This window comes from Notechis scutatus, chromosome 3 (assembly GCF_049901735.1).
Source record: "Notechis scutatus isolate UNSWTSFEM ecotype Mainland chromosome 3, rNotScu1.2, whole genome shotgun sequence".
Lineage (NCBI taxonomy): Eukaryota > Metazoa > Chordata > Lepidosauria > Squamata > Elapidae > Notechis > Notechis scutatus.
Genome location: NC_142011.1, coordinates 5898777 through 5910183, shown reverse-complemented (window position 1 = coordinate 5910183; position 11407 = coordinate 5898777). Strand labels below are relative to the sequence as shown.

Sequence of the window (11407 nt, the reverse complement as noted above, 5' to 3'; positions counted from 1 at the left end):
GGCGAATATGACAGGAAATGGCACCGCCTCCCTCTTCTTTCCTTCCTTGTCTATGGTTCGTGCCTGGCGATGCAAAAGAGGGCGCGGCGTGAAGGCGCAGAGGCTCATGGGGATCGTGGTCCTTTACAGGCAGCGGGACGCCGTCGCCGGCGGGGACGGGACTCCATTTCCCAGGGTGCCTCGCACTACCGGGGCAGGCTGCGGAAGAAGCCCATAAGGAAGGCGAGCAGGAGCCGTTAACCGAATTCGCCTCCCTTGTAAAGTGCCCGGTAAGTCCGGCGCCGCCCTCCTCGGGGAGTGCAGGGTGTTTCACGGGGACAGCGAAGGCCAAACCCCAGCGGGGAAGGCGGGACTCCCATCCCCATCTCGCCGGTGGGAAAGGCATCTGGGTGGGCTGGATCCAGAAGCGGCTTATTGAGGTTGATGGGGCAAAGGAAATCACTCTGTGCATGCTCAGAGGCCCTCTTGACACTTGCCAGAGGACGTTGAACGGCCAATACATTTGCATGAATAATAAAGCCAATTGCAGGTAATTCCTTGCTGAGATAATATATATATATATATAATATATATATAATATATATACATATATACATATATATATATATATATATATATATATATATATATATATATATATATATATATATATATATATATATATATATATATATATATATATATATATATATATATAAATATATAATATATATATATATATAATATATATAATGTATATATATATATATATATATATATATATATATATATATATATATATATATATATATATATATAATATATATATATATATAATATATATATATATATATATAATATATATATATATATATAATATATATATATTTGTTCCCATTGTACAGGTCGTCCTCGACTTACGACCACAACCGAGCGCCCCCCCCCAAATTTCTGTTGCTAAGTGAGGCATTTGTCGCGTTTTGCCCCATTTTACAACCTTTCCTGCCCCAGTTGTTAAGTGAATCATTGCAGTTGTTAAAAGTTAGTAACGTGGTTTTGAAGCGAATCTGGCGAATCGACTGGTCAGAAGGTCGCAAAAGGGGATCACGGGAACCGTCATAAATACGAGCCAGTTGCCAAACGTCTGAATTTTGATCACATGACCATGGGGACGCTGCAGCGATCATAAGTGGGAAAAAGGGTCATACTTCACTTTTTTCAATGACGCAACTTGGAACGGTCAGTAAATGAAACTGTTGAAAGTCGAGACCTATCTGTAGTGGGATCTCCTTGTGGTGTCACATCCAAATATTCGTGGGGGAGTGTCTTTCCGCCCCCCCTCTATATGACCCTTGTTTTTCCAGTATTTCATAGCTGCTTTATTGAAGTGTAAATGTCAGAGGAGAGATTCTATTTAGGCTGTTCCTTAAAGATTGAATATATCAGAATAACAGAGTTGGAAGGGACCTTGGAGGTCTTCTAGTCCAGCCCCCTGCTCAAGCAGGACACCCTATATCATTTCAGACAAATGGTTGTCCAAACTCTTCTTAAAAACTAGAGTTTTTAAGTGGAGCATTCACAACTTCTGGAGGCAAGCTGTTCCAGTAATTAAATCGATAGATCGGATATAAATATAAAATACTCTTCACATGCACAGGAGCTCTCTTTGTCTTGGTATTGCGTGCCTGCCTGGTACTCTAATCCTGTGGCGTGATGTGCTCCTTTCTAAGGGAAACTGGAAGGATTTGGGCTTTGAATTCAGCCTGGCCCAGCTTCCCCTCTCCCTGACCCCGGGTGAGGGAACATTTTTCTTCTTTATAAACCCAAACCTATCCTAAATTTCAAAAACTCAGGCCTTCCCCCCATGCACAAGACACCATCATTTGCCTTCCTCCTGAGAAACTGCAACTAAAAACAGGAATAATGCATTATACATACAAGAATTGCTTTATTACAGTACAAGCAATTGATGCATGCGTGCTTTGTGAGCAGGTATAAAACTGTCTTAAAAGAAAGTAAATAAAAGGTGGCCCCTTCCAACTCTGATAACTGTAGACAAAGTGTTTCTCAATCTTGCTAACTTTAAGCTACCATGTTCCTCCAAAAATAAGACCCTGTCTTATTTTTATTTATTTTTTTGCCACCAAAAAGACATCAGTTCATTTATGCTTGAAGTTACAGCGTTGCTGAAAAAAGTGACTCCGGACCATTTTTCACCCTTATGACTGTTGCAGCATCCCCATGGTCACATGATCAAAACTCAGACTTTTCGGCAACTGCTTCATATTTATGACGTGTCCAAGGGGTTGCGTGATCCCCTTTTGCGACCTATTGACCAGGCAAGTCAATGGGGGAAGCTAGATTCCCTTCACAACCATGTGACTAGCTTAATGACGGCAGTGATTCACTTAACAACTACGGAGAGAAAGCTCGTAAAACGGGGCAAAACTCATTTCACAAATGCCTCCCTTAGTGACCGAAATGTGTGGCTCAATTAAGGTCGTAAGGCTAGGACTGCCTGGTATTTGCAATTTTTAACTCGACTTCCGATGGCTTTTGGTCCCAACCTTGTTGTTTTCTGAGCAACGATGCAAAAATTGTGTTATTTCTGCTGCAGGGACAGATTTTTGAGTTTTAAGTCTACTTTGCAAGGGAAATTCTAGCCTCTGCTTATTCCGATTGTTTACCTCCTGCTAATCTGGGCCAACCCTTAGTTTTTCAAGGCCAGTTGAAAACTGGTAGCTGCTGCCACCTGTTGTACCTGCTTCGATGTGCACAGCACTCCGGTTGTATATACCTAACCTCTCCCTCGAGTTGCATTTCACGCTTGGTGGAAGTGTCCGTGTAGTTTCTTTGAAAGCAATGTGGAATTGGTTCTACTACCGTACCAATTTTTCTAGTGTGAAAAAGGCAGATCTCTAAGGGCAGGATTACAAGTTGTCCTCAATTTATGACTGCACTTAGGACCAGAATTTCCGTTGGACAGGAAGGGAGTTGTTAAGTGAGATGCACCCAGTTATATTACCTTTGTAAATTAGGAGTTGTAACTTATAATTTATTTATTTTTATTTTATTTGGTTTGTCAATTGCTTACAAGATAATAGGTATAAGTAAAAACATACTCATAGTTATGAATACATGGATACATATAAGAAAAATATAAAAGAAAAAATAGGACAGGGACGGTAGGCACATCGGTGCGCTTATGCATGCCCCCTACAGGCCTCTTAGGAAAGGGGTGAGGTCAATAGTAGACAGTCTAAGGTTAAAGTTTTTGGGGTTTGGGGAAGAAACCACAGAGTCAGGTAGAGTATTCCAGACATTGACCACTCTGTTGCTGAAGTCGTATTTCCTGCAATCAAGTTTGGTGCGGTTAACCTTGAGTTTGTATCTATTGTTTGCTCTTGTGTTGTTATGGTTGAAGCTGAAGTATTCATTGACAGGTAGGACATTGCAATGTATGATTTTATATACTATACTTAGATCGGACCGAAGGCGGCATAGTTCTAGGTTTTCTAGGTCTAGAATTTCAAGTCTGGTGGCATAAGGTATTCTGCAACGAATAGAGGAGTGGAGAACTCTTCTTATGAAATATTTCTGGACTTTCTCCACTGTTAATATCAGATACGTAATGTGGGTTCCAGACTGATGAGCTGTATTCGAGTATTGGTCTAGCAAATGTTTTGTATGCTCTAGTTTCCTCCAAAATACGATCCTACCCTGAAAGTAACTCCTAGCTTGATTTTTACACGTGCGCCCAATATTAACCCTACCCCCCAAAATAAGCCCTAATTAAGATCCCACCCACTTCAGAGCGGACAGGTAAAAATTAAGCTAAGGTGGGAATGAGGGGTGGAGCTGCCCTACTACTTACCTTTGGACAGTTGCAGCCAGGCCTCTCACACTCCGACACCTGCCTTGCCGGCCCATTTCTTCTGCAGCCAGCAAGGCTGGCAAGGCTTTCCTGAAGGCCTCTGGAACTGGTAACAAAGCTGTGGATCGATCTGGAGCTCTGTTATCTACTGCAGAGGCCTTCAAGGAAGCCTTGCCGGCTGCAGAAGAAGAAGTTCCTGAAGGCCTCTGACAGCGAAAAGGAGGCCGGGGGCGATGTGCACAAGTGAGGTTAGTCAGTGGATGGTATCCCCCGAAAATAAGACCTAATGCCTTTTTTGGTGGCAAAAAATATATATAAGGCAGGGTCTTATTTTCGGGGAAAGACGGTACCTGTATAATCACTTCGTGCCTAGACCAAGTGGTTAAGGTACCAGTAAGTGGTAGATTGTCAAGCATGAAAGCCAGTAGGGTGTCTTTGAGCCAATCACCAGGAGACGGTGAGTTCTAGTCCTGCTTTAAACATGAAAGCCAACTGGGTGATTTTGGACAAATCACTAGGAGACGGTGATTTCTAGTTCTGCCTCAGGCACAAAAGATGGCTGGCTGACTTTGGGCCAATCACTAGGAGACAGTGAGTTCTAGTTCTGCCTTAGGCATGAAAGCTGGCTGGGTGACTGTGAGCCAGTCACTCTTTCTCTCAGCCCTACCTCACAAAGTCAGTGAAATAGGAAGGTATGTTGGATATGTTTGCTGCCTTGAGATAAATAGTGAAAGTGGGATACAAATAAGCAAATAAATAAATATATAATTCTGTACTCACACAGGTTCATCCTTTTAGAAAGTCTTGGGGAAAATAACCGTTATATCATTTGGTGAACCTCAACCAAATCTCCGTTCCTTTTCATTTGCAAGGGAAATTCCTGCCCAGGTTTGGAGGAGGAAGCGGTATAAGGGAAAAATAAGGATCTTTTGGCCAATTAAATTTTGTTGTCTTTGTTTTAACAGGAGCACAATGTACACACTCCTTTCCGGGCTTTACAAATATATGTTCCGGCGAGATGAATACTGCATCTTAATCCTGGGATTGGACAATGCTGGAAAAACGGTGTGTTATCTAGGCTCGTTCATAGAAATGGGGAAATCTCCACTCCTCCCGCTCTCTGTGCTTGTGTTGGTTTATTCCTAGTCACAAGATAGAAACTTCCAACTTCCAATTTATCTCACTGGATGAGATCAATTTCACCCATCTCTAATTTCATTAGGGGGTGTCACCTGCAGGTGAGGGAGGAGGCTGTCACATTCAGGGCCTCCGCAAGTGAAAATTCTACAATAATAAAAAAAATAATGTTGAAATTGCCAAGACTTCATGAGATTAACTGTGTGCAAACCAGGCTCTGCATTTCTTGTGTCCTGACCACTTTTTACAGAGGCGCAATTGAGAGCGTTTTAACAAACCACATTCCTGCTTACTTTGGTGGCAGCAGTGCCTCTGATAGCCCATACAGAGAGAGGTGAGGATAGCAGATAGAAAGTCCCTACGGAAAGTGGCCAGGACAGTGGAGAAGATTATAGGTTTAGGGTCAAAAATACACGTCAGTTGCCAAGCGTTCAAATTTTAATTGCATGACCATGGGAATGCTGCAACGGTCCTAAGTGTGGAAAACATATGCTATGGCTGTTGTAAGTGTGAGGACCAATCACATCACTTTTTTCTGTGCTGTTGTAACTTTGAACAGTCACTTATTGGTTGCAAGTCCATTATAGCAAAAAAAAAAAAAAAAGATGCTGAATATATCATTAAAAATAATGTCCTTGGAGAACCAAAGTCAAAACACAAGCAGAGGAGAGGAGTTTGTTTTAGTTTTACTTTCACAGCACCAAGCAGCTTTAGTACAGAACAGTTGAGCTAAGCCACACCCAGGCTCCTTGCTGTCTCCTTGCTCACACAGCAAATATTCTTTCAGTTTCCAAACAGCCCTCAATTCTCTCACATACTGACAGGATGCTAGCCAGATGAATGCCAATGGACGCTGGTAGGCAGAGGCACAATTCCCCCCCCCCTTATTTTCCTCCCCCAAAACTAAGCCCAACCACATAGTTTTGTAGCAAAGCATGGGTATCGAGCTAGTAAATATGTATAACGAATGTAAACAACTCAAATTTTCTTTTACCTTTCCTTTCTTTCTTTCTTTTTCCTCCAGACCTTTCTTGAACAAACCAAAATGAGATTCAACAAGACCTACAAAGGAATGAGTTTATCCAAAATCACCACCACTGTCGGTTTGAACAGTAAGTCGATCTCGGTAGCTCAAGTGCGGTAGAATACGAGTGGGTGACGTTTGCCTTGGATTGATGTTACCCAAAGCTTTGATGTCACTCAAGAGATGACGAGGGGACACAAAATTAGCCCCATCAGCGTGCATTCAGAGGAGAAATCACTCTCAACCGTGGTGCTCTCTGAGCTTGGTTGTTTTCTTGCAGACGTTTCATGACCCAACTAGGTAACATCATCAGGGCTAGAAAGGAGTGCAGGGAGGAGGAGGAGGAAGATTGTGAGGTCCTTGGTGCTCTCTCAGCTTGGTTGTTTTCTTGCAGATGTTTCATGACCCAACTACTCTGTCCCCGAAAATACGACCTACCCTGAAAGTAAGCCCTAGCTTGATTTTTACATGTGCGCCCAATATAGGCCCTATCCCCAAAATAAGCCCTAATTCAGATCCCACCCACTCCATAGTGGATGGGTAAAAATTAAGCTAGTGTGGGGATTGGGGGAAGGTGGAGCTGCCCTACTACTTACTTTTGGACAGTTGTAGCCAGGCCTCACACACCCTGGCACCTGCCTTGCCGTCCCATTTCTTCTGCATCCAGCAAGGCTGGCAAGGCTTTACTGAAGGCCTCTGGAGCTGGTAACAAAGCTCTGGATCGATCCTGCGCCGTGTTATCATCTGCAGAGGCCTTCAGGAAAGCCTTGCCGGCCGCAGAAGAGAAAAATTCCTGAAGGCCTCTGACAGCGAAAAGGAGGCCGGGGGCGACATGTGCAAGTGAGGTTAGTCAGTGTATGTCCTCCAAAAATAAGACCTGGTCCCCCCCCTTTTTTTGTGGCAAAAGAATATAAGACAGGGTCTTGTTTTGGGGAAAACATGGTAAGTAACATCATATGTGCTGGAAAGGAGCGCAGGGAGGAAAAAGAGGAGGAGGAAGATTGTGAGGTCCTTGGTACTCTCTGAGCTTGGTTATTTTCTTGCAGACGTTTCATGACCCAACTAGGTAATATTATCAGTGCTAGAGGGGAGTGGGGTTTGCTCTCTGTTTATATACAAGTGGCTTCCCGTGTCTGTATTGTTGGGCGTGTTCTTCGTGGTTCCTTGACTAGGCTATGGTTTACTGTTGGATGCTTTGTCTGAACTGACAGTTCCTCGATCGTCCCAACAACGCTGACAAGGCAAGCCACTTCTATAGAGGTGGTCCTCGATTTACGACCACCATGGAGCCCAATATTCCTGCCGTTAAGCAAGACGGTTGCTGAGTGAGTGAGTTTTGCCCCATTTTTACGACCTTTCTTGCTGCGGCGGTTAAGCTAGCGCCAGGGTTGTTTAACTTGCTTCCCCCATCGACTTTGCTTGTCAAAAGGTCGCAAAGTGAGATCACACAACCCCCGGGATGCTGCAGCCATCGTAAATATGAACCAATGGCCAAGCGTCTCGATTTTGACCACGTGACCACAAGGATGCTGCAAGGGTCATAAGTGTGAAAAAGGGTGGTAGGTCATTTGACATATTGCCTTTGCTTGTCGGAAGCGGTCCCAGTCCTAAGACCCTGCAACCGGTAGTAAATACATGTTACATGTATTACATTAGGGCTTATTTTGCGGGGTACGGTTTCTATTTGGTGCACGTGTAAAAATCAAGCTAGGACTTACTTTCAGGGTAGGTTGTATTTTCGGGGAAACAGGGTAGTTGCCAAGCAGCCAAAATGTGATCACGTGATGGTGGTTCATAAGTGTGAGCAGTGGTCCTAAGTCCCTTTTTTCCCCCAGGGCTGCTGTAACTTTGAACGGTCATTAAACGAACAGTTTTAAGTCCAGGACTACCTGGACAATTGATTAAAATAACATTAAGTGAATTGGATTCAACGTAAAGGATTAATCCCCACCGCAACATTCAGATTTCAATTTAGGAGCAAATTTTCAAGGAATTATACCCAGGAGTTAGACTTCCTGTTGCTATGGCTGGCTCAGGATGTCATGCCTGCGTTGCAATCTGATTCCGAGGTGGAGGTCGAGAAGCTGAGAGGGAGTGGGAGTGTGGCTCCGGTGGCTGTGGAGGAAACTGGGGAAGGGCACAGTCCGGCTGGGCATTCAGAGGAAGATCCAGGCCCACCCCCTCTTCATCCTAGGGCATGCAAGGAGGAACGGAGAAGAGAGCAACGTGAGTTGCATGACTTACGGGTGAGGAAAGGGCCCTGATTCCCTTCATTAGCTGCAGCTAGGAAAACAGTGTTTAAAAAGGCAAGCTACGCACAGCAAAGTTGCTGGAAGCAAACCGTGAGTTATCTTTTATGGCCGAGGCTTATCTGGGTTCCCGGCGTCTACCCAACTGTGTGTGTTTTGTTGGTCTTTGAAGTCTGCAATTCCTTCTCCTGCCCTGTCCAGTTACTTGCCGCAGCGTGGTTTGTGTGGATTTTTATTTACAGTTTATATGTACTTTGTTTTCGGACTGAATTTCCTCCACTTAAAGAGTGTTCTTGGGAGAGTTTTATCTCCAGCTAAAAGGTAACCTGGACATTGGTGGCAAAGTTGGAGGTATTAAAGGGACTCTTCTTCCTTATGTGACTATGTTGTCTTTGTGCCACGCTCTGGGTCATCACACAGGAATTCTGGGAGTTGAAGTCCACAAAGTCACTAAAGGGCCATAATCCCTAATCCCTGTCCTACTGCATTGCCTCTGCTTTAGACCGATGAGGCCCGGAAGAATTCATCATAATGCGGAAAATAAAAATTGTGTACAGCTAGTCCTCCTCTTGACTTACGACCACAACCGAGCTCAGGATTTATGTTGCGTTATAAGCGAGACATTTCTTAAGTGAGTTTTCCCCCGTTTTACAACTTTTCTTGCCACATTGGTTAAGGGAATCATAGCAGTCGTTAAGTGAGTCACATGGTGGTTAAGAGAATCTGGCTTCCCCACTGACTTCTCTCGTCAGGACGGTCGCAAAAGAGGACCCCGTGACCCGCTCACCCCCCCCCCGGGGGACACTGCGACCGTCATAAATACGAGCCAGTTGCCAAGGGTCTGAATTCTGATTGCTTGATGACGGGGACGCCACCACCATCCTAAGTGTGAACCCCTTGCCAAGCATCTGAATTTTAATCCCGTGATCCTGGGGAATGCTACAATGGTCGTAACCGTGAAAAACAGTCCTAAGTCTCTTTTTTTCAGGGCTGTTGTCACTTCGAACGGTCACTAAATGAACTGTTGTAAGTCAAGGACTACCTATCAACTTGTAAACCCATTCCTAGCCTCCTTTCGAGTTGCCCTACGGAGTGGGGGGAGAAATCCTGAAGAAGCAGCAAGGCAATCCAAAACATAAAACCCCAAAAGTACATTCCATGCATTCCTCACCAAGGCGTCTGTCTCTCCAATGTCGATCCAGTTGGAGGGGCGTGGTCTCTAGAGCAGGGGTCACCAACCTTTTGGACCTCAGGGATCACCAAACTCATAATTTTAAACCCCAGGGACCACTAATACGGTTGACTGACGTTGGTGGGAGAGAGAAAGAGAGAGAGATCTGATCTAATCTCTCTCTCCCTCTCTCTCTCTCACACACACACACAAACACAGAGGCAGGGGTGGGATTCAAATTTCTTAACCGGTTCTGTGGGTGTGGCTTGGTGGTCATGTGACTGGCTGGGCATGGCTTGTATGTAAATATTATAAATATGTATGTAAATATTGATTATTTTTTTTTAATAAAAAAGGAGCAACTTTTACCCCAAATCCGGCAAAGCAGGCAGGCAGATTCACTCAGAGATCTATCTTTCTGCCATTGGCTACCTGAGTCTGTCATATAAAATTTGCTTGCAGGCAAACTCACAGAATTAACTCGCAAAACATCATGTATGTAAATGTTGATTTTTTTTATTAAAAAAAAAAGCAACTTTTGCCCCAAATCAGGCAAAGCAGGTGGGCAGATTGAGTTGCTCACAGAATCACAGATTCACTCAGAGATCTACCTTTCTGCAATCTGCTGCCTGAGTCTGCACTGAATAATAGAAGCTTCAGTCCTAAGGAAAGTTCGGCTCTGCTTAAAAGCAGAGTCGAAGATCTAAAGATTAGCTAGAAAGCAAGGAATCCAATGGTTTCCTGCTTTCTAGCTAATCTAAATCTCCCGGCACAGCAGAACAGATGACGATTGGTGGGGCGGAAGGAAAAATAGCAACTTAGCAGGCAAGTTTGCCAGGTAAGGAGTGAGCAGGCGGGGAGGGTTCCTGTGGGTCAGGTGGCGGTGCAGCCTTGTGTTCCCATGCAGCCTGAATTAATTGCTTTGGGGGATGCTCTAGGAGTGACATTTCTCTGCGGACCACCAAAATTTTCTTGTGGCCCACCGGTTGGCAACCACTGCTCTAGAGCAGTGATCCCCAACCTTTTTTACGCCGCGGCCCGGTATCACCAACCTTTTTTATGGTGCGGCCCGGTACCGACATCAGCTGGGCACCGCCATCTTGTTTTGATGAAAAAGTGCTTCCGGTGAGCTCACCGGAAGCACTTTTTCATCAAAACAAGATGGCGGCGCCCAGCAAACCAGCGGCCCGGTAGGACTTGTTCCACAGACCGGTACCGGTCCGCGGACCGGTGGTTGGGGACCCCTGCTCTAGAGCCTGTGAAAGTCCCTGGTTGAAGAATGTGATTTATGACACACCCAGGGGAGAGCGGGGGGGAAACGGGGCATAGGTGCGCCATAAATTACGTGAGGCAACGCTGGTTTCGTTAGGGTAAGTGCAGACACGTTGCTCCTAATAAATCATTGGATTTCTTTTGAAGTTTGGCTCAAGGCTCATGATTTGATTAGGGCTTCCATTGGGACCCTCACGCCATCTGTATCTCCAAAGCTCTTTTGACTTTCTGTTGCATGCCTCTGTTTTAGACTTGAGTCGACCCCAAAAAAGTTAAATTAAGACGTAATGCAGAAAAAAAAATTTACACTTTGAATTGTCCGCTTGTGTCTTCCAGTTGGCACCATAGACGTTGGAAAAGCTCGGCTGATGTTTTGGGACCTAGGAGGACAGGAAGAACTTCAATCTCTTTGGGACAAGGTAGGGTGGACAGATATGACCTCAGAATTATACGATCCTTAAATAAATCAACCGTGCATTACGGACGCAATTTTGCTGAAACCGGACGTAAACACCAATTTTGGGTTAAAAACATCACAAAATGCGCTCCTGTGGCTGCTTGGACAGTCACATGACCACCGTGGGAGGGGCAGAACCATTGGACCTTGGAATCCAAATCCAGGTAGGTCCGTCAGAACTTCAGATGGTAAACTCAACAACCGGTTGTAAGTCGAGGATCTGCCTGTATAGAGTTTCCTTCGA

The 11407-nt window shown here is 44.6% G+C and overlaps 1 protein-coding gene across 1 annotated transcript in view; it reads left to right on the top strand.

Moving 5' to 3' along the window:
- The first annotated feature begins 57 nt into the window (after positions 1 to 57).
- The window catches only part of ARFRP1 (ARF related protein 1), a 31945-nt gene continuing 20595 nt past the window's right edge, over positions 58 to 11407 (top strand). The window contains exons 1-4 of the mRNA XM_026688065.2: positions 58 to 269; positions 4819 to 4918; positions 6015 to 6102; positions 11043 to 11125. Coding sequence (XP_026543850.1) covers positions 4826 to 4918; positions 6015 to 6102; positions 11043 to 11125 — 264 coding nt within the window. The 5' untranslated portion in view covers positions 58 to 269; positions 4819 to 4825. The remainder of the gene's footprint in view (positions 270 to 4818; positions 4919 to 6014; positions 6103 to 11042; positions 11126 to 11407) is intronic.